At 49.9% G+C, this 24732-nt stretch overlaps 1 protein-coding gene and 1 long non-coding RNA gene across 20 annotated transcripts in view; one reads left to right on the top strand and one right to left on the bottom strand.

Annotated features, from left to right (window-relative positions):
• Myo9b (myosin IXB) overlaps positions 1–24732 on the top strand; it is an 88973-nt gene that overhangs the window by 25075 nt on the left and 39166 nt on the right. For all 19 annotated transcript variants that reach the window (XM_075987024.1, XM_075987014.1, XM_075987021.1 and 16 more), the window contains 2 exons: positions 15512–15606; positions 23643–23705. In XM_075987024.1, coding sequence (XP_075843139.1) covers positions 15512–15606; positions 23643–23705 — 158 coding nt within the window. The remainder of the gene's footprint in view (positions 1–15511; positions 15607–23642; positions 23706–24732) is intronic.
• Positions 2977–11701, bottom strand: LOC142857909 (uncharacterized). The gene is made up of 2 exons (XR_012911889.1): positions 11611–11701; positions 2977–6345 (listed from the first exon to the last, which is right to left on the bottom strand). It is a non-coding gene; the product is annotated as an uncharacterized LOC142857909 (long non-coding RNA).

A 24732-nucleotide genomic window follows, 5' to 3' on the forward strand; every position in this document is an offset into this window, starting at 1 on the left:
AGTAAACCATCCAGGGACTTGTAAGCCTGGTGGACTGTCACTCTTGCTGGGCACAGCAATCCTGACAGCCTTGAGTTCAGCTGAGTAGCCTGGAATGCTGGTTATGGGGTTCACCCTAAAACATGCCCAGGACATTGGGCAGGCTCACTCCAGGGAAGCAGGGCACAGCCTGGCCAGTCCTGGTGTATTTCCAGATACTTCTGTGTGAACCAGAATGGGTTCTGATTCTGAAAGCAGAAGTGAAACATGGACCCACATTCGGGGGCTATTTCCCCAGGGGCCCTGGCTTCACTGAGTCACAGGCTCTGCTGGATCAGGAGAGGAGAGGGAGGGAGACAGAACCCAACTGTAGTCACCACAGGCACCTGCATTCCAGAACAGAGAAGGGTCCTGAAGCTGCTGCCTCCTGCTCAAGGCCAGGCTCTGTATCCTTACTCTGCAAACCAAACTCCGTCCCCACCCTGCTTGTCACCAGGGCCATGGCACTATGATTACTGGACCTTCGCCCGTAGGCCATGGCTTTCATGGGGTATGGTGGCTCGACTCTGCCTAACCACATGGCTTCACTGATGTAAGGAACCTGAGAATTCAGACAAAGGTATCTAGCCTGGCTGATACAGATTCTGGAATTGGGAGTGCCTAACCCTGTGGTTGGGGTGTTTAAGAGGCTTGATATTGACAGATAAAAAGTGTGTAGATATACTGGGTATGGTGATCTGTCACTTAGCTTTTGGAGTCTGAGGCAGGAGGAATTTGAGGCCAGCCTGAACTTCATTATGAAACCCTGTCTCTGTCAGTCAACCAAGAGTATGGCTCAGCAGCTGTTGATCTGAGGGGAGCCTCTAAAATACCCCATTTTGGAGATTTGTCCCCAGGTACCCCATGTTGGTGACATCACTGGGGCTGTGCATTGAGGAGTCTAGGGGTCTTGGTCTCTTCTCTGGCTTCAGGCTTGGCTTGATTGCTTGCTGTTATGTGTGCTCATGCTGTAGTGTGATCCAGGCCAGAGGGCCCTGGCCAGCTGTGAGCCAGCACTGGCTCACTTTGCAAAGTCAGCCTGCCTCCACATTTCAGCACAGTGACAGGGGCTGTCACAAGGCTTGTCCTGACTTGCTCTCTACTGCTGTGGTGGCCATTGTGACCCAAAGCAATACAAGTAGTAAAGGACATGTTCTAGCTTAAAGATTATAGCCTGCCATTGAGGAAAATCAAGGCAGGAGCTTGAAGCAGAAAGCACAGAGAAATGTTGCTCACTGGTTACCCCAGGCTCACAGGCTGCTGCCTGCCTTCCTTTCTTTTCTGATACAGGGCCTCTCCTCATAGCCTAGAACTGTAAGAGTGCTGGGATTATAGGCATATGCCATCACATCCAGTACTCAACTGCCTTTTTCCTACAGCTCAGATCAGCTTACTCGGGGATGGTACCACCCACAGTGGACTGTGCCCTTCATCAATGCTTCACAGGTCAATCTGATGGAGGCAGTTCCTTGATTGGTGTCCCTTCTCCCTGGGTGTGTCATGTTGACAGAATCAGCTATTTTACAACCATCTGGTATAGTCACTGTTGTACAGTCTAGTCCCAGAACATGCCATCCCCCACCCTGTCCATATCAGTTGTCGCTGTCACTCCTCTTGTATCTACTTCCTGTCTCTGGCCTTGCCTGATATGGTTCATGTGAATTCAGCAGGTGTCTGGTGACCATTGGTTTGGCTTCTGTCAACTCAAAAGCATGATTCCAGGATACATCTGTGTTACAATGTGTGTTGGTATGTGAGAGTTTTGTTCCTTTTTCATGGCTGAGTAATACTCCACCCTGCAGTCAGGACCCCCCCCCCACCTTGATCCTCTGCTTGCTAGCTCTGTTCACATTTCATTCCTTAGCATGGCTGACTGCAGTTAGACTTCCCAGCTATTTGGATCTCTGCTCTTCAGGGTCCCCACAGAGCAGTGCTGTAGGATCACTGTTTGCCCACATGAAGCAGATCTGCTCTAGCAGCCTCCTGAGAGTGGCTTAAGGGCTGAAGCGCCCAAGGATCCTGGGGCAGTAGAAAAAGGAGGCCAGTGCACCACAGGACATTTGTCCACAGCCTACCAAGAGACCAGCAGTCAGGGGTAACCTGCCTTGTGGAGCTGCAGCTGGCAAGAAGCAGGCAGGACCATTGGCTCAAGCTTCCTAAGCAGAGGCATCAGAGCTAGGCATGACTCAGGAGCAGGACCAGTGACTGAGGGACTAATCTTGGTGGAGTCAGACAGTGGTCTCAGATGGCTGCAGGAACCGTTTGGTCGGCCTTGGTCAAGACAGAACAGAGTGCTTGAGGTTCAAGGACCATGACTCACCTTAGACAGTGAGGCTTCCTAGGCTTGTGGGCTGGTAAGATGATTCAATGAGTTCAGGAGCTTGCTGCCAAGCTCCAGAACCTGAGTTCAGGGCCTGCATGGTGGAAGGAGAAACTGACTCCTGAAAGATGTCCTCTGACCTCCACATGTGTGTACACAAACATACACAATCACAAAATAAATAGAAATATTTCAAAGTTTGAACAAAGATGGGTGTTGTGGGTATCTGAGAGGAAAACGGATCAGGATGTTGCTGATCAGGGAGGCCTGATGTGTTTGGGGCTGTGCTGGGGAGTTAGATTGTAACAGGGAGGTGACAGGGTCATTGCAGACCCATGGGGCGGGCAGGATTGCTTCCTCAGGAGATCCTTGCCACCCCACTTTGTACCTGTCTGGGTCCCCAGAGGTCTCATTGTGGCCATCAGGATCACCATGGAGAAGGGAGACCATAGTGTGCGTCGTGTTTGGGGGTGGGTGTCTTACATAGAAGCAGAAAGGAACCGTGTGACTGGAATCTGAGGTCCTTGAGGGGTGGATGGAGGAACAACCAGGTACATACAGACCCATGGCAGGAAGCAGTCTAGGGGACCCCTGGGTTGCAGTTTCTGAAGGAGCCAGAGAAGCAGGTCACACATGCATCAGGGTACAGAAAGCCCCACAAAGGTCACATTTATTCAAATTCAGTCCCCTCCCTGCTGTTCATGTTTGGGGTTCAGGCCCCTGTCCACCATGTGTCCAGATGTCAGTCAGGCTCCTCTGGGAGCCACTGAGCTTAGAGCTGCTGGCAGGGGTGTCTAGGTGTCGTGGAGCCTCCAGTCTGAGTGCTTTCAGGGTACTGTGTTTGTGGTGCATCGAGCCTCATGTCTTCTGCACCTCTGTGGATGTGACCGAGCCCTGCAGGCACGTCACCATCCACTTGCCGCCAGAATGTTCTCTGTTGCTGAGGAGGAGTCCTGGGTGTGGGATTTGGAGCTGGGTCTCTAGACTGACTTGGAAAGAGGGCTTGAAGAGCAATAGCAGGAATTCCTCAGAAAAGGGGGGTCAGTAGGCTTCCTGCACCCCTCCCCACTCCATTTCCATCAGCTTTACTGTCATTCCACACGGTCTCATGTAGCCCAGGCTGCCCTCATACTTGCAATATAGTTGAGGATCCTCCTGATCCCCCTGCTTCCATCCCCTGAGAGCCAGGATAACAGGTGTGTGCCACAGGCCTGGTTTATGTGGCTTTGGGAATGGAAGCCCGTGTAAGTGCTATGCACGCAGTGTGCTCACTGAGCTGTAAGTACCCTACCAACTAAGCTCCAAGCAGTCAGCCAGCCGAGCCGTATCTGCAGCCCAGTTAAGGTTTTCTACAGACAATGGCATTCATCCCCTTCTAAAGGGTTTTGATTTCTTGGGCTTCAGTTTTTCATGGTTAACTGCAGTTTGAAAATACTGAGTAGAAAAATCCAGAAATAAGCAGTTTCAGGTTTCACCGTTGATGGCTTAGTGAATATGCAGGATCATCTCAGCTGAATGTCTGGTTTGGCACCACCCATGCTTATGGGCGTCCACTGGGAGTCTGGGATGCATGGTTTTAATTATCAACTTGACACAGTCTGGATCAGCTGTGAAGATGGTGTTTGATGAGGGATTGTCTGGATCAGGTGGGAACTGTCTGTCTTGATTGTGCCGTTGAGGTGGGAAGACTCCACGCTCAGCAGCAGCATCCCTTCGGCTTGGGACCTAGACTGTTGGAGTGAGGAAAGCAAGCTGAGCACAGAGCACTGCCTTTCCTGAGTGGGTGCTGGGCTCGGGTCCTCATGCTTGCATGACTGTCACTTTACCTTAGGGCTGACTACCAAGCCCACTTCCTTATGAATCGCCCATCACTGTGTTTCCAGCAGCCTCCTAGAAACGCTCACTCTTGCCTTCATTCTGTCTGCCAAGGACCTGGGGACCACCAGGTCCAAAGACTGCACAAAGCCCAGGAGTCCCTTTCCCTCTTCGGCACCCCTGCACTTCCTTCCTGCACTGCCTTAACACAAGTGGAACATAACATGAGCTTGTGGGCACCTGGGATTGTGGCCAATATCTGTAGTTTCTGATGTGCCTCCTGGGAACTCTTAGAAGTGCAAGTCACACAACCAGGGCTGGTAAAGCAGGGACACTAGGATGAGGCAGAGGCTCTTGCTTGGCCACAGCTGGGGAGGAGGTGGTCACTGGGACATTGAGTTCCTGGCTCTGGTGCCTTCACCCGACAGCTGAAGCAAACCAGCAGGCTGCCTGCACCCAGCCCACCTCAAGGACTTTGGAAGCTGGAGAACAGTGGAGACTTACAAGAGCCAGTACATCTGCAGGAGGAGGGAGAGGGCAGACCAGCAGTTAGCCCGCAGGAAGGGTGTTGGGTGGATGAGGAGACACTGTTCCAACAGGTATGTGTCCTGGGACCATTCCTGGAAAGGTATTTGCGAGCTGCAGGTAGAGTCAGGGTGGCCCTGAGCATCCCTTGCCAGGGGACAGCTGTGCACTTTGAGTTTGCCCTGTGCCATGCAGCCTCCCAGCTTCTCCCCTGCATAGCCAATGAGGGAAGGGCCTTTGCTCCTTCAAAGCTATTTCAGACCTGGGGGAAGTTACATTTTTGGGAAGACCACATCTAAGAGTATAGTGAAATTATGGGGTATAGTTTAAGCGCACAAAAAAGGTCTCCTTGAGCTGGATATAGTAGGACACGCCTGTCATCCCAGTGCCTAAGAATTTGAGGAAAGTTTGGCACCATCCCCAAAACAGAGTAGCAAATGTCTCAGAAGAAATGCACAGGGCCTGTGTGAGTACTGTGGGGGACCAGTGTGTGCTGTCTTGTGGGGGAAGGACTCCCATGGATATGCAGACCAGAGTGCACGGTGCTGTAACATCAAAGGCCAACGTACTATTCCACCATTGTGGACAGATCCCAAAAGATACACACTAACCTCTCCCACTACCAGAACTCCTGAAGCCACTAGACCAGCATTGACCCTGTGGCCCCAAATCTCCTAGAGTCTATATGACCAGGTAAAGAGAAGCAGGTTGCAGCCCACAGATAAGTAGTCCAGCTCAAGAAGCTGATGCAGGAGGATCATGATGTCCAGGTCAGCTTCAGCCATGTGGCCAGGTTTGAGACCAGCCTGGGCTATGTGGGATCATTAGAAACATGAGGAGTCAAGCTGGGCATGGTACCTCGTGCTTTTAATCCCAGCACTCGGGAGGCAGAGGTAGATGGATCTCTGTGAGTTTGAGGCCAGTCTGGTCTATATATAGAGTCCCAGGACAGCCACAGCTGTTACACAGAGAAACCCTGTCTTGAAAAACCAAGAGAGAGTGAGAGAGACTTGTGGAGTGGAAGGTAGGGCACACATTGTTGTCGGAGACAGCACATTTCAGTTTTGGGGTGGTACCTTAGTTCCAGGGTCCGCTGGAGTGATGACAGCTAAGCACTTGGTTTGTCTGCTCAGCATTTGCAGGGAAGGGCGATCCATGTAGCAGAGTCCAGGCTGCTGGGGCTAGATAGTGAGAGCCTGTCTGCTCCTCTAGTCTGATCCAGACAGCAGGTTCCAGGCTACGCAGTGATCACAGGGAACAGTATCCCTCCCCACCTCCCCATCTTGGTGGCAGTGCTCTTTTGAGGGACCTTTGGCCCTGCCCTCCATCTCCAAGATAGCTGTCGCTGAAGCCTCTAAAAGCTGCCCAGTTTGGGTCCTTGTGATACATCTTCGTACAGGTTACCTCAAGGCTCCAGTGGCATCAGGAGTTTCCCAGTCAGGTTCCCAAGTATCCTGTACCCATATGCCTTGAAGTTGACTTGGTTGAACTACCTCTCTCTGCTGCCCTCAGTTTCCCCAGTTTCTGGGAGTACAGCCAGCACTTGCTTCTTGGCAGTGTAGGTTGAGAGCAATGATCTCTTCTGTTCCTGAAGCAGGGGAGCAAGGACTAGGGTGTCAGGTGTCAGGACTGGAGCAGTGCAGTTGATGGCCAGTATTGGTAGTGTCCTGAGGTAACAGATGTCATTCAGGAGAGGGTGCATATCTGTCATCCCTATCTCAACAAATGAAAATACTCTGGGGGGCTTGAAATAATTAGGCCCAGCAAGATGGTTCATTGGGTAAAGGTGATTGCTGCTGAACTTGAGGACCTAAGTTTAATCCCTGGGACCCACATACTGTAAAGAGAGAATTGACTCCTGCAACTTGTCTTCTGCCCTGTAATTGCAGTGTGCCTCCCCCAATAAGTAAATTAAGAACTTAAATTGCTATTGCACACCCTATACAGTCAGGTAGGTCACAACAGCACAACTTTTTAAAAGACAGAAAAAGAAAAAACACTTAATAAAATATGTGCTGTTTTTTTTTTGAGGCAGGTCTCACTATGTAGCCCTAATTGACTTAGAACTCCCGCTGTCGGCCAGGCTGACCTTAGACTCAGATCTACTCGCCTTTGCCTCCCAGGTGCTGGGGCTGAAGGTGTGCACCGCTATCTTCTTGGTTCTGCTGCTGTGATGAAGCACCATGACTGAAGCAATTTCAGGAGAAAAAGATTTGTTTTACTTAGAATTGCACATCAGAGTCCATCACTGAAGGAAGTTGGGGCAGGGACCTGGAGGCAGGGGCTGGTGCAGAGGCCATGGAGGATGCTGTTTATTGGCTTGCTCCACGTGGCTTACTCAGCCTGCTTTATTTTTATTTATTTATTTTTGGTTTTTTGAGATAGAGTTTCTCTGTCTAACAGCTCTAGCTGTCCTGGAACTAGCTCTTGTAGATCAAACTGGCCTTGAACTCACAGAGATTTGCCTGCCTCTGCTGGAATTAAAGGCGTGCGCCACCCCTGCCCGGCTCAGCTGTTTTATTATAGGACTCAGAACCACCAGCCCAGGATGGGTACTGCCTACAGTGATTTGGGCTATCCCACTTAAATCATCAGTCAAGGACACACCCCACAGGCTTGCCTATAGGCCAGTCTGATGCAGGCATTTTCTCGGTCCAGGTTCTCTCTTTCCAGATGACTAGCTGTGTCAAGTTGACGTAACACTCATCAGGACAAGCACTGTGCTTCTGTTCTGTTTGTTTAATGGTGTCATATTAAACAAATGTAGCTGTAAACCCATAATTCCCCTGACTCAGCCTCCCAAGTGCTAGGCTCACAGGCCTTTGCCACCACACCTGACTCTATACGTGTGATGCATAATAAACCCTTTAGCTTGTAGACAAAGCTGCTTGGAGTGGCTTGCACCTGTTGTCAAGCACCTGAGGAAGCCGAGGTTGGATCGTTTGAGCACTTGAACCCAGGAGTTTGGAGACAAGCCTGGGCTGCAGTGTTTAGACTCTCAGTGACCCCTTGAGGGACTTGTGTTTAGAAATTCCAGGTTTTCTTTGCTTTATAATTTTCCTTGTTTTTGAGTGAAGCCAAGGCTGGCCTCTAACATAGTATGTAATTGAGAATGATCTTGAACTTCTGATCCTCTTGCCACCATCTTCCAAGTGCTGAGAGAGATGACAGGCATGTCCCACTACAGGTTTATGTGGTTGAGGGCTAGAACCCAGGGCCTTCACATGTCAGATGAGCCCTAAGCCCCACCCTATATATAGCCTAGTGCTAGAGACCACGGGCTCTCCAAGGTAACGGAGGCCACCAATGTGGCTAAGGCATTGGTATGGTGATTCATGACAGGAGATGGCTCAGCAGGCAAAGTGACTGAAGAGACCTGGGCTCCCATCTCAAGTTGTTGTGGGGCTCCTTTGTCACAGATAGAGCAGCCAGTCATGGCCCTCGGTTGGGAACAGGAGGGGCTTAGCTGTAAGGACACCATGGAGACAGTCGGCAGGCACATTGTGGTTATGGGGCTGGTATATAGCCTAGTTGGTAAGATAGCTGTCAGCAGGCGTGAGGGCCTGGGTCAATCCCCAACACCCTCATCAGGATCTGGGTTTCAGTCTAGCCCCCAGGGCTCCTGGCCAATGAGAAAACCTGTAACAAAAAACAAGGTGGACAAAGCCTGAGGAATGCCCCCTGTGCCTGTCCTCTGTCTATGAAGTCATTACAAAAGCAAACATCGGAGTGGGCTGGGGACATCGTTGTCTGTAAAAAGGAGAAAACACCTTGAGAAGCCTTGGTCTCTGCAGGAGAAGACAGCCTCAAAGATGTGATACAAGCCTGCACAGCTGGAGCCAGGCTGGTGCATCTGCTTCCCCTCTCTGTAGTCTCAGGAGCCACTTAACTGAGGAGAACCCTAGATGTCCTTTTGTGACATGGACAGGGTCATTTTTTAGTGACTCAGCAGCTAGTGCAGACCTGCCATTCTGCTGCTCCATGAGGCAGAGAGGGAGAATTGTGGGCTAGCCAGAGCTATATAGCAAGTTCAAGGCCAGCCTGGGCTACATGGTAAACTCCTGTAACAGTAGTTATTTGTACCACTGCTGGTGTGTGTGTGTGTGTGTGTGTGTGTGTGTGTGTGTGTGTGTGTGTGTGTGTGTGTGTGTGTGTGTAAGAGAGACAGAGAGAGAGTGTGTGTGTGTGTCTGTGGATGAGTCAGGGCTACTTCAAGAGGTGTGGTCTTCACCTTCCATCTTGCTGAGACACGGTCTCTGTTTTCTGCTGCCTGGACATTCTTTCTCTACTCAGACTGCCACACTCTGCATCCAGCTTTATGTTAGTTCTTTATTTTAGGGTTCAACCTCAGCTCCTCACACTTGCGTGGCAAACACTTTATCCACTCACCACTGAGCCATCTCTCCAGCCATACTTGAGGTTTTCTACTGTTGTGTTCTTGGATAGGAATTGGTCCGTGTTGGAGGGATTCATCATGGCCTTCAGAGTCCTTGCTGCGTTTCCCACTTCATCTGTGGCTGACACTTGGTGGCTCCCATGGTCAGGGGCACTGAGGGTGGGGGGGCTTTGTGCCCCACAGTCACCTAGCCTAACCACATCCCTGACAGCTGTAGTGGTCATGTGGCCTTGGGGCCAGCAGCCTTCCTGAGCCTGTGCTGAGGCCTAAGGCCGGAAGAGACCAGAAGGGCCTCTGAGTGGAAGTGGGGTATGAAGCAGGCCCTTGAGAGCCTCCACTTCCTCCTTCATGGAGCAAGGAACTAAGAGGTTTGGGTGATGCTCCTCTTCCTATCCCTGCATCTGCTGCTCACCTCTGCTGCCATGGCCTTGGTTGTCCTTCATTGGCCAGGTTCTCTCTGTGACTACAGTGACCTGACCTCTGTCCTTCACAACAGCTGTCAAAGCAAGGGGGAACCGAGTCTGACAGCACTCCCCTGTGACCCCAGCGTTCAGGGCTTGGCAGGGTGTCTTCTGAATGTAGGAGTTCAGTGTCAGGTTGGGCAGAATAGAGCAAAGGACCCATCCCAGAAAGCCATAAGGGGCAGGGGCACAGGCCACAGAGCGTTTGTCAGAGCCGCAAAGTCCTGGGTTCTGCCCCCAGCCCTGTGTCATTCTGGGTAGGCTTCACCTGTCATTTTAGCACTTGGGAGGCTGAGGCAGGAGGATTCATGCTTACTCAGGACTTGGGGCCAGCCTGGACTGCATGAGACCCTATCTCATCAAAGGCAAAGGACAAAAGACATTTAAAGTCTCCCACTCGTCTCACACATCCCAGCTGCAGCTGCATAGAATACCTAGGAACTGTGGGCCTGCAGCCAGAAGTTCACTCACGGCCACAGAAGACACCTAGGGGAGACACTAGAACTTTCTAAGCAAAAACCTAGTTGCTAGTCAGGGGACAACAAAGTTTTTCGGGTGGTACTACTTCACCCATCCCCCAGCGTGGCCCCTTCCAACTCCTTAGAGGAAGCCCTCCCATGAGCACCTCCTAGCATGAGCACCTCCTACGTGCTTCAGGGATCTGAGGTTGACAAGAGGGGTGAGTGCATCCTGCAGCACGTGCGACTTCACCTGGGCTGTTTCCTTTTGTTGTAGTTTTGTTTGATGAAACAGGGTCTTGACTTCATAGCCCAGGCTACCTGAACTCACAGTCCTCCTCCCTCAGCTTCCCAGGTGCCAGAATATGACAGGCAGGCAGGTAGCACCGTCTATAACAACCAATGCACTACTCAGTCTCTGGTGTCTGGAGGAACAGCTGCCACCTGCACCTAGTGGCCGGCCACCAGTCAAGATTTAAGGGGGGAGCTGGAGAGTGTCACGGACTGGGGGACACAGCCTGTGAGTGTTATGGTGAGGTGAGGCAAGGGTCCAGAGTATGTGCTTTGGGTTTTTCTTTTTGAGATAGGGTGTCATGTAATGTAGATTGGCCTTGAACTCACTAGAAAATGTGCTTTTAAAAATCTGAGTCTGGATCAGTATGGTGCATATACTTTTAATCCCAGCACTTGGGAGGCAGAGGCAGGCAGATCTCAAGTTCCAAGCCAGCTTGGACTACATAGTAAGACCCAAAAAATAAGGGGACAAGGTCGAGCTGGAGAGATGGTTGGGCAGTCAGAGTACTGGCTGCCTCTGGAGAGGATCCATATTGATTCCCAGCACCCACTTGGTGGCTTACATCCGTCTGTAACTCCACTTTGACCTCTGTGTGCTAGGCACACATATGGTGCACAGATAAACATTCAGGCAAATGGGCAAACACATAAAATAAATAAATCTAAATTTTTTTGTTTGTTTAAATCTGAGGCTGATAACTCATAACTATAATCCCAGCTGAGGTAGCTAATCAGAACTCTCAAGCCAGTCTGGGCTACACAGTGAGACTTTGACTCTTAATAAAGTATGGACCGTTGAATAAGTCTGCATGTTACAGCATGTATATGAAGGTCAGAGGACAACTTGAGTCAGCTTGTTTGAGGCACGGGGTCCTGCTTTGCTCGCTTCTGGGCAGTTTTCCTGTGTCCGCCACCCCTGTGGTTCTGCTGCTTTAGCACTCTTCCCAGCCTCCACTGTGTGCCCTCAACACCCTGTCTGCCCTGTCTTCCTCTGGACCTGTACCCAAAGGGGCATCAGTAGATCTAATCAGGATCTATTTTTAGCAGTGCACAAACTAATATTAACAATGTGTATTTTATGTTAGAAAGAATGAAAACCATGTTTCTGTGAAAGCTGAGCCCTTGCCCTGGCACCTTACCTGGGCCTGTGGATTCAGTAGCATTAGCAGAGTGTCCACCCCTGGGCTGGCTCATCCCTCCAGGCCACCCATAGCCCAGTGTTGTAATAGGAGCGGCGGGGCTGCGTCCCCAGCACCCCAGCCGCCTGGCTAGCTTATGCCCCAATCAACCCATCTCTAATAAATTGTGTAGCACCGGTCTTACCGGGAAAGATTCAGCATGTCTGACCTGGCGGCTTGCTTCATCGCGTGCGTCTGTCTCAGAGAGCAGAGCTATCTAGTCTGCCCGGGAGAGGGGAGCATGGTGTCTCTGAGCTCACTTCCTCTTCCTCCTAGCATTCTGTTCTGTTTACTCCACCCACCTATGTTCTAACCTATCAGGGCAAGCAGTTTCTTTATTTAATTAACCAATGACCTTCCTCCATCAGCCATCCCCTTCAGCCTCTGGGCCAACTCTGCTTTGAGCCACACAGCATGCCTGTAGCTGGCGTTTCCTCCTCTATATATCATAGTGTCAACTGGATATTTTTAGCTGGGCTTTGAAAAGTCGCTGCGTACTCAGACACATACCAGACACATGAGGTCACCAGGCACAGACAAAACCCTGGCCTGCAGGGTCATCTGTAATCACAGAACCAGAAAGCAGCCCCCCTTCACCCTGTGGCATTGCTGGTTGGCTGTCCCCAGATTTGGGCCTGACCATCATGTTTAGAGGTCTACATGGAAAGTTGTCAGCAGTGCCTTAAAAGTGAGCCCTGCCTCTAAGGGATGTGGAAGCAATTTTGGGAACTCATCTGTAGCAACTGCTTAACTCTAGGCTGAGGTACCATGGCAACTTCTCTGAGAAATGGGCTGTCCCAAGTGCAGACACCCCAGCCCCGTGGAGAACAAGATGGGTGCGTCCATTCCATGCACCCTTTAACATGGGCTTATGTCTTTTTTTTTTCTTTCTTTCTTTCTTTCTTCTAAATAATAAGGATCTCTTTGTAACCCAGACTTGCCTAGAATTCATGGAAATCCTCCTGGCTCTGTTTGCTGAGTCTGGGATCAGAGGCTGACTGGGAGTGGGGAGAAGAGGCTGGTCCTCCACCTGTACCCAAGGTTTTACTACATGACTGGGCGTGGGGGAGAAGAGGCTGGTCCTCCACCTGTACCCAAGGTTTTACTACATGACTGGGAGTGGGGAGAAAAGGCTGGTCCTCCACCTGTACCCAAGGTTTTACTACATGACTGGGCGTGGGGGAGAAGAGGCTGGTCCTCCACCTGTACCCAAGGTTTTACTACATGACTGGGCGTGGGGGAGAAGAGGCTGGTCCTCCACCTGTACCCAAGGTTTTACTACATGACTGGGCGTGGGGGAGAAGAGGCTGGTCCTCCACCTGTACCCAAGGTTTTACTACATGACTGGGCGTGGGGGAGAAGAGGCTGGTCCTCCACCTGTACCCAAGGTTTTACTACATGACTGGGAGTGGGGAGAAGAGGCTGGTCCTCCACCTGTACCCAAGGTTTTACTACATGACTGGGCGTGGGGGAGAAGAGGCTGGTCCTCCACCTGTACCCAAGGTTTTACTACATGACTGGGCGTGGGGGAGAAGAGGCTGGTCCTCCACCTGTACCCAAGGTTTTACTACATGACTGGGCGTGGGGGAGAAGAGGCTGGTCCTCCACCTGTACCCAAGGTTTTACTACATGACTGGGAGTGGGGGAGAAGAGGCTGGTCCTCCACCTGTACCCAAGGTTTTACTACATGACTGGGCGTGGGGGAGAAGAGGCTGGTCCTCCACCTGTACCCAAGGTTTTACTACATGACTGGGAGTGGGGAGAAGAGGCTGGTCCTCCACCTGTACCCAAGGTTTTACTACATGACTGGGCGTGGGGGAGAAGAGGCTGGTCCTCCACCTGTACCCAAGGTTTTACTACATGACTGGGAGTGGGGGAGAAGAGGCTGGTCCTCCACCTGTACCCAAGGTTTTACTACATGACTGGGCGTGGGGGAGAAGAGGCTGGTCCTCCACCTGTACCCAAGGTTTTACTACATGACTGGGCGTGGGGGAGAAGAGGCTGGTCCTCCACCTGTACCCAAGGTTTTACTACATGACTGGGCGTGGGGGAGAAGAGGCTGGTCCTCCACCTGTACCCAAGGTTTTACTACATGACTGGGAGTGGGGGAGAAGAGGCTGGTCCTCCACCTGTACCCAAGGTTTTACTACATGACTGGGAGTGGGGGAGAAGAGGCTGGTCCTCCACCTGTACCCAAGGTTTTACTACATGACTGGGCGTGGGGGAGAAGAGGCTGGTCCTCCACCTGTACCCAAGGTTTTACTACATGACTGGGAGTGGGGGAGAAGAGGCTGGTCCTCCACCTGTACCCAAGGTTTTACTACATGACTGGGCGTGGGGGAGAAGAGGCTGGTCCTCCACCTGTACCCAAGGTTTTACTACATGACTGGGCGTGGGGGAGAAGAGGCTGGTCCTCCACCTGTACCCAAGGTTTTACTACATGACTGGGCGTGGGGGAGAAGAGGCTGGTCCTCCACCTGTACCCAAGGTTTTACTACATGACTGGGCGTGGGGGAGAAGAGGCTGGTCCTCCACCTGTACCCAAGGTTTTACTACATGACTGGGAGTGGGGAGAAAAGGCTGGTCCTCCACCTGTACCCAAGGTTTTACTACATGACTGGGCGTGGGGGAGAAGAGGCTGGTCCTCCACCTGTACCCAAGGTTTTACTACATGACTGGGAGTGGGGGAGAAGAGGCTGGTCCTCCACCTGTACCCAAGGTTTTACTACATACTTGGTAATTTCTGGTTGTTTACTCTTCCTCTGGACCTGAGGAGCCTGACTTTTGGGGGCCTGCATGTAGTCACCAGCACTAGCTCAGTTGAAGTGTCACAGCTGTAGAAGAACACCTGGTTCTCCATCCCAGAACAACACCTGGCCCTCCACTGCCCCAGAAGAACACATGGTCCTCCACCATCAGGCTTCTTGGTGGAATTTCCCTTTGGGCTACCACACAGAGGCCACCTGTTGCTGTTTGTCTTAATCTTCTATCACTGTAATCCAGTGCCATAGATGGCGTCATTTGTTGGTTGGCTGGTTGGTTTTTCTGTGTAGCCCTAGCTATCCTGGAACTCTTTCTGTAGACCAGGCTACCCTCAAACTCAGAGACCCACCTGTCTCTGCCTCCTGAGTGCTGGGATTAAAGGTGTGTGCCACCACACCCAGCTAAAGCTTCATAATTGTTAAAGAAGGAGGGTTACAAGTTGGGCACAGGAGTGCAAGTATATCATTCTATATATAGAATGAGGCTGAGGCAGGAGGATGGTTGCTAGCTCCAGGCTACAGAGTGAGACCTATCTCAAGACATAAACAAACAGGCTCTGAAGACACAGCTCAGAGGGTAGATAGACTTGCTTGCTGTGCAAGTATGGGGGCCAGAGTTTGAATCCCCACCTCCCACTTGAGAAGCTGGGTGTGGCTTTGCACTTCTGAGACCTCAGCTTCTGCATGAGGCAGACTGAGCACATGGGGACGTGCTTCAGACACACACCTGAGACTTGCTTTTTAAAAATTTTTTTTTGTTGTTGTTGGTCTGGAGAGGTGACTCAGCAGTTAAGAGCACTGGCTGCTTTTGCAGAGAACCTGGGTTCAATTCCCAGCACCCACATGGTGACTTAAGCATCTGATACTCAAGTTTCAGGGGATCTAATGCTCTCTTCTTGCCTCCATAGTCACCAGACACACACAGGTGCACAGTACAAGTAATAAATACCCCTCCCACAAACACACAAACTATAGTAACAAGCTCTTAAATTAAAAAAAAAAGTTTATTACATTTATATGTGTGTCTGTGTCTGTGTGTGCATGTATGGAGATCAGAGGACATCTTGCAGGATTTGGTTCTCTCTCTCCACCATGTATGTCCCAGGGATCAACCTCAGGTTGTCAGACTTGGCAGCAAGTGCTCTTAGCCACTGAACCATCTTTTCCTGCCCTATGCACTGGCACTGAAGACAAGTACGTTGTACATACAAGGCATTCTGGGACCAGAGTGGAGCCGTGGAGACTCCAGGCCAGGGTCTGAAGTGTTGTCTTTGCTGCCCACAGGCTTTTGGGAATGCCAAGACAGCCCACAACAACAACTCCAGCCGCTTTGGGAAGTTCATCCAAGTTAACTACCTGGAGAGTGGTATCGTGCGGGGGTAAGTCGCTCTGTCTGTGTGCCCCTCAAGCTAAGGCTGGAACTCAGAGCCCCCGTGAGCTTAGCCAGTGCTCTGCCCCTGAAGTGTACCCCTATCTGCGAATGTGGTGTTGAGGGTTTCGGGTCTATGCAGTAAGGATCTTCTCTGACCCTTTAGTCAGAACCGACCAGACTGCATAGCCTGCTGGCCTTTGTAAGGTTTCTACTCTGTAAGGTATTGGGGTGTCACAGGCAAAGTAAGGTGTGGACCCCAGTATCAACCAAATGTGAGGCCCTTACCCAGAAAGAGACAGGGAAGTACGTGAAGGGTGTGCAGTGACTGCACAGAGGCGGTCAGACAGATCCATGTCTGGGTGGCTGGATTTGTGCATGTATTTTGTGTATAGGCAAATGGCAACTTGGGTACTTGAGTGATTCCTGGGTAGGAGGGTTTGGTATATGAATTGGGTAGATGGGTAGGGTGTAGATTTATGGGTAGATTGATAGATTTTGTGTGAGGGAAGTGTTACATGAGGAGGGGGCCCCTTGTTTGTTCCGGCCGCCCAGCTAGCTTACACCCGAAATAACCACACAGAAACTGTATTAATTAAAACACTGCTTGGCCATTAGCTCTAACTTCTTATTGGCTAACTCTTACATATTAGTTTAATCTGTGTATCACATGTGGCAGTGTCTTACCAGAGATTCTTTTTTTTTTTTTTTTTTTTTGGTTTTTTGAGACAGGGTTTCTCTGTGGCTTTGGAGCCTGTCTTGGAACTGGCTCTGTAGACCAGGCTGGTCTCAAACTCACAGAGATCTGCCTGCCCCTGCCTCCCGAGTGCTGGAATTAAAGGCATGCGCCACCATCGCCCGGCTTCTTACCAGAGATTCTAACCAGCGTCCATGTCAGGCAGAGGATCCATGGCTTCTCTGACCCTGCCCTTCTTCCTCCCAGCATTCAGTTCTGTCTTCTCTGCCTACCTAAGTTCAGTCCTATCAATTAGGCCAAGGCAGTTTCTTTATTCATTAACCAGTAAAAGCAACACCACAAACAGAAGGAACTCCTACACCATTTCCCCTTTTCTGTTTAAACAAAAAGGAAGGCTTTAACTTTAATATAGTAAAATTACATATAACAAAACAGTTATCAAGCAAGAATTACAGTTACAATATTTATATCTACTTTATCTTTTATCATAACTAAGGAAAACTATAACTATCTTCAACTCCATCAAAGACTCCAGGAAGGATATAATATTACCTAAGTAAACAGGAAGTGCATTATAAACAACTTCCAAAACTCTAGAATTGACAGAGACATCTTGCTGCCTGGACATTTACCCAAAGTTCTTCTGTACCGTTGGGGCATCCGTCTTTAGTCTACAGGCCCATAGTGTTCAGCAGATTTTTCCATCAAGTTGGAAATTTCAAAGACAGGTCTGTCACTTTCTTCTGTGTCCTGCAGAATGTCTAGCAGACTCTTTCATGAAGCAGGAACCCCAAAGGACCATCTCACCTTTAGGCAAGTCATCTCTCGTGGGTACTGCATGTCCAGTGAATCAGTCCAGGCAAGAGCAGTTTCTTGCCCAAATGGCTAAGTAGCCTTTTCGATGCCCATCTTCCTCTGGAAGTAGCTTGGTGCTGCCAGGAGCACAATAGTCTCACTGTTATGAAAAGTTCTAAATTTTTAAAACATTTAGATGCCATATTCTGAAGGTCTCTGAAAGATTTGAAGAATCCCTATTCATCTGAAATACTTCTCTGTACGTCTAGAAAATCTAGCTAACATGACTACAAACCTGACTATTATAGAGGATTATCTATTAACCTATATTTCTTAATTACACATTACATTTTTTAAATGAACTACACAATCACAACACCTCAATCAAGAGCAGAAATATACATATAACAAGATTGACCTTAAATTTATATCAATAAACCAAGATCCATACCAATGTAAATTATTCATATCTATATCAGGGAAGTGAGTTGATTTATGGGTGGGCAGGTATACTGAAGACTCCCAAGTATGTCAGTGGGTAGACTTGGGCTGGATGATCATCTGTGAGTGGGTAGATTCAAGGGTGCGTGGATGGGAAGATATGGATATGTGCACAGATGGATTCCTGAGTGGGTAGATAGATTTTAGGTGGGTATGTTGGTGGGTGGCTTGGCTCATGGAGTGGTTAATGGGTTTGGGGTGGTTGAAAATAGGTGAATAGAGTGACGGGTTGATGAGTAGGTGGGTGGGAGGGTATGTAGCTCAGGGCTGGGTGTATCTATGGTGGACAGAGGTGAGTAAACAGACATACCTGTGGAGCAGTGGTTACAAGGGTAGATGGAGCAGCAGATCATTGGCAGGTGGATATGAGGATGTTAGGTAGGGGTGGGTAGAGGTGACAATCTGGTGGGCCTGCAGCTTAGTCACTCACAGGCTTGTGCTATGTGGCAGCAGATGCACCTTGAAGCTCTGCAGCACAGTGAGGTTTGTCGCAGTCCCAGGAGTCCACTGATAGTTCACATTGGGTGTGGAAGGGAGGATCTGAGCCTCTGACAGCCTTCTACCCCCACATGGGCAGGGGGCAGGCTCTGCTGGGGTGCAAGTTGAGAGGCTTTTGGTGAAGGTCAAGCCAGCTCTGGGCCCTTGACTGCACATTCTTTGCTTGACTTTAGCCCCGATGTTCCCACCTAGGGTTCAGCTGGACCCTGAGTTCTGCCACCTGAGCTGGGTGCCCTTGCCCTGATGCTCAGATGTCCAGCTGCCACACAGTCTCTCTCACAGCATCTGGACCATGGGCTAAGTACATCTTTCTGATGACTTCTTTGGGCTTTGGGGCATTATTAGGGTAAATCTGGCCTCAGGAAGCCAACACCGCAGTACGGTGACAGTTGATCTGGTAACCAGGGTGTCCTTGAGTAGCTAACGGAAGGATAGCATATACAAGAGTAGTCAGGACCCTGGAAGGCCAGTGAGGGTGGCATGGGTTTCATAGTGCTGTTAAAATGCCACACAACTTTAGACTTACAAATCATTTACTTTGGAACTTTACATTTCTTACTTTCTAACCTTGGGTAGATAGAAACTACTAACACAGGACATGAGCGGATAAGTAAGTACCTGGTTAGGTCACATGCACAGGTCTGTCAAGTGTACTGACTGGCCTAGTACACTAGCCCAGCTGCCCCTCCCTTCCGTGGGCTCCCAGCAAGCTGCCCTGTTCAAGTGCTAGTCTTGGGTTCAAGAAAGGAATTTCATGTTGGCCAGTATCCATGTTCTGGTCTAGCTTCCTGGCCTCGGAGATGCCATAGACTCGTGCTAAACAGGCTGCCACCCAGGGCTGCCTTTGCCTGCTGTGTCTGGTCATATTTCTGTCACTGTTTCTTCACAAAACCAAGGAAAGGTCAGGGCCGGTCTGAGCCCAAGTTCCTCATTCTTGAGGCTTCAGTTTCCTGTGAGTGCAGATTGGCCCAGAGGAGGCCTCTCCTCTCACAGGACCCCCTTACTGACCTCAGACCTTTAAAACCAAAAATTAGGCTAGGTGTGGTGGCTCATGCCTTTAATCCCATCACTCAGGAGGCAGAAGCAGGTGGATCTCTGAGTTTGAGGCCAGCCTGGTCTACAGAGTGATTTCCAGGACAGCCAGGGCTACACAGAGAAACCCTGTTTCAAAAACAACCAACCAAGCAAACAAACAAATTAGAGGCTGGCTGCTCCTGCAAGGACCCAAGTTCAACTCTGAGTGCCCAAATGGGGCTCACAGCTGACTGTAACTCCAGTCCCAGGGGATCTGACGCCCTCTTCTGGCCTCCATGGGCACTGCACTCAACCTGGTGCCCAGACACACATGCAAACAAAATACTTATATACATAAAATTAAATTCAGTGCCAAAAGGGGGGTCATTTTGGGGTCAGGTAAAAACCTGGCACAAGGGGATCTCCCTGGAATCTAAGATTCCTAGCAACAGCAGATATGTAGCCTGAACTAACCTATTCCTGTGACCAGATTGTACCTAGCCTCTTGTGGGATTCCTAACAGGAGCTGGCCCTGACTCTCTTACTGACTTTTGGGACCCTATTCCTCATACTGGGTTGCCTTGCTCAGCCTTAATACATGGGGTGTGCCTAGTCTTACTGCAGCTTGACATGGTGTGTTTTGTTCGTACTCATGGGAGACCTGCCCTTTCCTAAACAGAATGGAGGAGGAGTGAATTGGGGGGTGAGAACAGAAGGGCAATGTGGGGAGAGATGGGGAGGAGAGGAAGGAGGTAAAACTGCGGCTGGAGTGTAAGATAAATAAATTTATTTTTTAAAAAAATTAAATTCAAAATTTGAAAAGATGGAGGTGTAGTCAGGAATGGAATTCCTGCCTACAATCTAAAAAAGAAATCACCAAAGACTGGGGGAGGAAGTTGGCCAGCCATTTTCCAGCAATGCTAGCCTGGTTCCACAGAGCTTGCCTGTCCACCACAGTCCGACTCTAGAAACATGAACTTAGTACAGGGGCTGAGTGGCTGAGGGAAGAGAAGGAAGTGTTTGTGACTCAGTCCTTGGGACAGAAGCAGGGGTGTTGGGAGTCCCAGACCAGCCTGGACCCTACAGCAGGATTATGCCTGTAAAAACAACAAGAAGAAGCCGGGCGGTGGTGGCACACGCCTTTAATCCCAGCACTCTGAAGGCAGAGGCAGGTGGATCTCTGTGAGTTTGAGGCCAACCTGGTCTACAAGAGCTAGTTCCAGGACAGGCCCTGAAGCTACAGAGAGACCCTATCTCGAAAAACAAAAAACAAAACAAAAAAAAAACAAGAAAAAGGTTTTCTCTTATTTAGCTTATTTATTCAAAATTATTTTAGAGTTTGTTTTGTGGTTGTTTTGCCTGCATATCTGTGCTGTGTGTGTGTGTGTGTGTGTGTGTGTGTGTGTGTGTGTGTGTGTGTGTTGCCCACAAATACCAGAAGAGGGCACTGGATCTCCAGAAACTGGACTTAACATATGGCTGTGAGCTGCCATTATGGAAATGGAGCCCAGATTCTCTGGAACAGCAGAACTGAGCCATCTCTCCAGCCCCTTTTTTGTTTAAAGAAATTATGAGTCCAGGCAGTACCTTAGGTGTCCACCCTGTGCTCTTGAGTCTCCTGCAGGCCCAATGGCACTGTCCTACAGAGGGCTGACCTCCGCCTGGTCTACATAGTAAGTTCCAGGGTAGCTGGGACTACACAGTGAGACCCTGTCTCAAAACAGCAGAAAATAAATAAAATTAAAAGGTAGACTCAGATGGAAAGATCTACAAACCCTCACAGGTCGGGGCCTCAGTTCCTTGTCTGTCGTTAGGACCTGTAGCACCTGCCCTGGAGTGGGAGGGTTCCCTAAGAATGCCTGAGATAATGCCCGGAACACCATAGCCCCCACCAGACCACCAGAAGTGTGTACTGCCCTCCTATAGCCCAAGGATCCAGAATTCAAAACTTAAATCCAAGATGTTCCAGATTCTCAGATTCAGCAAGCACCATAGCTGAAAGATGCCACGCCTCTACTTCCAGGGACAGGCCTACTCAAAACTAGAAGTAGGCATAAAAGACCCGAGAGCTCCTGGGAAGATGGCCAAGGGGCTGAAATTCTGTGTGGTGTAAGCACTAGATTTTGAATCCCCAGAACCATCATGAAAGCTGGGTGTGTGGGTGTGGCAGCCACCTGTCATCCTAGCACTCAGGACGCAGAGAGGAGGGATCCCCAGAGCAAACTAGCCAACTAGACTGGCCACATGGATGAGCTTACTGCTCAGCAAGAGACCCTGTGAGTCTCAGGTTGTATAACTGTGTGGAGGATCTACGTGTGATAAACATAATTGCATATGTACACTGGATTTCATCACATACATACAGATACTCTAGTCCCTGGCTCAGCAGTGAAGAGCACCCGTTGCTCCTCAGCATACACCCACATGACAGCACACAAACATATATATATATAGATACACATTTGTCAGATTCAAAATAAAAATGAAATAGTAACATGAATAAAATGAAAAATTCAGAGTAGTTGTGTTCCCTGTTGTTTGGAGATGAAGGGGACTCAAGCCTGGGCTTCAAGAGTACTGCAGTCTCTGTTGCTCCCTGCACCTCATGGGTGACCCAAACTGAACTGGGAGGAAACAGTAGCTCCAGAAAACCAGATTGTATGGACACAGCCAGGGACCTGTGAGGGTCAGAGTCAGAGGCCTCTGCTGTAGCGGAGGTGATGTGGCAGGCAGGAACAGGGTTCAGTGGGAAAAGCACTGACTACACAAGCCCAACAACAAGAAGCCATGTGAGAAGCCAGGTGTAGCGCACGTCTGCCATCCCTGCACTCCTACCAGGAGAGATGGAATTCAGCAAGCACAGAATCGGCCAGAAGCTGGGTTTAGATGGCCTGGAGTGTGCCATAGCATAACAGGAGAGACTCCAGTTAGCCAAGAGTCAATCTGAGAGAAAAGCCTTGATTGACAGGTAGTCTGGACCAGACTGGCCCTGGGGGGATTGCCACTTTTTGTGAGAGTATTTCTGTCACAGCAGTTTAAGACAGATGTTCTGCCTCAGCAAGGATTCCCAGACACCGTCCATTGACACACATCCTCATACATGCCGTGGTTCACATGTGTTCTCACATTGAACGGACATAACTTATAAAGTGAGGAGATGGAGTGCAGCTCAGCCATAGAGCACTTGCCAGTGAGTGCAAGAAATGCCTTGTGCTTTCGTACGTTAGCATACATGGCTAAATAATAGGGTCAACAACCCAGGAAAAATAGGAAAAGACTTCAATATAAGCGCAGGGCCATCTTGGGCAGTGGTGGCGCACACCTTTAATCCCAGTACTCAGGAGGCAGAGGCAGGCAGGTCTCTGGGTTCAAGGCCAGCCTGTACCCAGGTTGTACCTTAAAAATGAGCTGTCTGCCAGGCGGTGGTGGCGCACGCCTTTAATCCCAGCACTCGGGAGGCAGAGGCAGGTGGATCTCTGTGAGTTCGAGACCAGCCTGGTCTACAAGAGCTAGTTCCAGGACAGGCTCCAAAACCACTGAGAAACCCTGTCTCGAAAAACCAAAAAAAAAACCAAAAAAACAAAAATAAAGTTCCAGGTCAGGGTATGCCCAAGCAGATGCCTGAAGCTCATCTAACAGCATTCTGCTGTTGAGGGGAGGTTTCCTTCTCCTCACCTCTGCGGGGCTAGCCTGGGTCCCTTCACCTACCCAGGTCCTGTCAGGTTTCCTTGGAACTATGCTCAGCCCTCTCTGCCCGGGAACACATCGGTCAGCCGATTCCTGATTTCTGAGTTTGACGTCAGAACACAGGTGATCTTCAGGGCATTTGCAGCAGGCGGCACCATGGTGCCACATGCTAGGCCAGAGCAGAGATACGGCTTAGGGATGTGGCTACACCTAGCGAGCTTGAGGCTCTGGGTTTCCCTTCAGCACTACAGAGACTCTGTGTATGGTGCACGTTACCCCAGCATGCAGAAAGGATGACTGAGGAGAGCAGCAGTTCAAGGCCAACCTCAACCACACAGTGAGGTCTGTCTCAAACAGTAGAAGAGGACAGTGGGCCTTAGCTCTGTAGACAGTATATGGAGTGGCCTAAGGGTCCACCCAACACTCTGTATGCCAGGCCATGGTGGCATGGTCCTGTCAGTCATGCCAACACTCAGGAGATGCAGGGAGGGGATCAGGAGCAGATAGGTGTTCCCTAGGCACAAGTTAGAGGCCAGCCTGGGCTATAGGAGAACCTGAGTGAAATGAAAGGAAAAAGAACAACCATACAACATCCAAGTAAAGATTTTGACTTAGACATAGATAATGGCCCTAGAGTCTCCAGGGAGGGACTGGGGGTGTGGCTCAAGGGTGGAGCCCCTGCCTAGGATCCCTCAGTGAGTGGCTGAGGGTGGGGCTTAGTAGTATGGTGGTTGCCTTAAATTTATGGTTTTTGGTTCCATCCTCAACTGTAGCCAAGGCAAAAAAAAAAAAAAGAAGAAGAAGAAGAAGAAATATTAATACTAAATTCTCCCTTTTTTTTTCTTTTATGACAGAGCTGTTGTGGAGAAATACCTGCTTGAAAAATCTCGCCTGGTATCCCGGGAGAAGGATGAGAGGTGGGGCGTGATTTCTTTCTCTTTTTTATGTATATGGGTGTTTTGCGTATGTGTTTGTACGTGCACTGTGTGTGCCTGGAGCCCAGGGAGATAAGAAGAGGGAGAAGTTAGTTAGCCAGCATCTGAACTACCTGTCATTCACAAGAGCAGCTACCTCTCCAGCCCCCAGGGTGTGAGATGTTGCTGAACACAGCCCTGCTTAATCTTTGCCCTCACAGAGGTGAAGTAATTGTTGTGTTGCCCACATACCTGCCACCATGGCCTCCAGCCTTGTGCCCCTTACTGCCCACACTGAAATGTGTTTGAGTAACACCACAATGCTGGCACAGCTGCGTATTACGTGAGCCAGCACTGAGACTCTGAGGTAGGAGGATTTCGGGGTCCAGACCAGGCGGGACTTCATGGAGAGCCCACCTCAGAATAACAAACCTGCTTAAGAAGCGGGTGGGACGCGCATTCCCTGCTCTTGTGACACTTGGGGAGTTCCCTCTTTTTTTTTCTTTTTTTTTGCTTTTTCGAGACAGGGTTTCTCTGTAGCTCTTGGAGCCTGTCCTGGAACTAGCTCTTGTAGACCAGGTTGGTCTCGAACTCACAGAGATCTGCCTGCCTCTGCTTCCCAAGTGCTGGGATTAAAGGCGTGCGCCACCACTGCCCGGCCCTCTTTTTTTTCTAACAGCACTTAAAATTTTTATTTATATATTAAGTCGGGGTCTTGGAACTCACTCTGTAGACCAGGCTGGCCTCAAAGACACTGCCTCCTGAGTGCTGTGGTTAAAGGCATGCACTACCACACTAGCTGAGATTTTATTTTTTTTTTAATTGTTTATTTCAGTGTGCATGTGTGTGTGTATGCATATACATGTGTGGTAAAAGGACACCTGGAGACTCAGTTCCCTCTCCCTACCAAGCATGTTCTGGGGATTGAACTTGGGTCCCCTGGCTTAGCAGCAGGTGCCCTGACCAGCTGAGCCATCCCACCCACCCTTTACTGTGCTGTGGACCTGTCCGCGTACTGACTCCCCTTGCT

The sequence above is a fragment of the Microtus pennsylvanicus genome, chromosome 9 (genome assembly GCF_037038515.1).
Source record: "Microtus pennsylvanicus isolate mMicPen1 chromosome 9, mMicPen1.hap1, whole genome shotgun sequence".
In the NCBI taxonomy this organism is placed as follows: Eukaryota; Metazoa; Chordata; class Mammalia; order Rodentia; family Cricetidae; genus Microtus; species Microtus pennsylvanicus.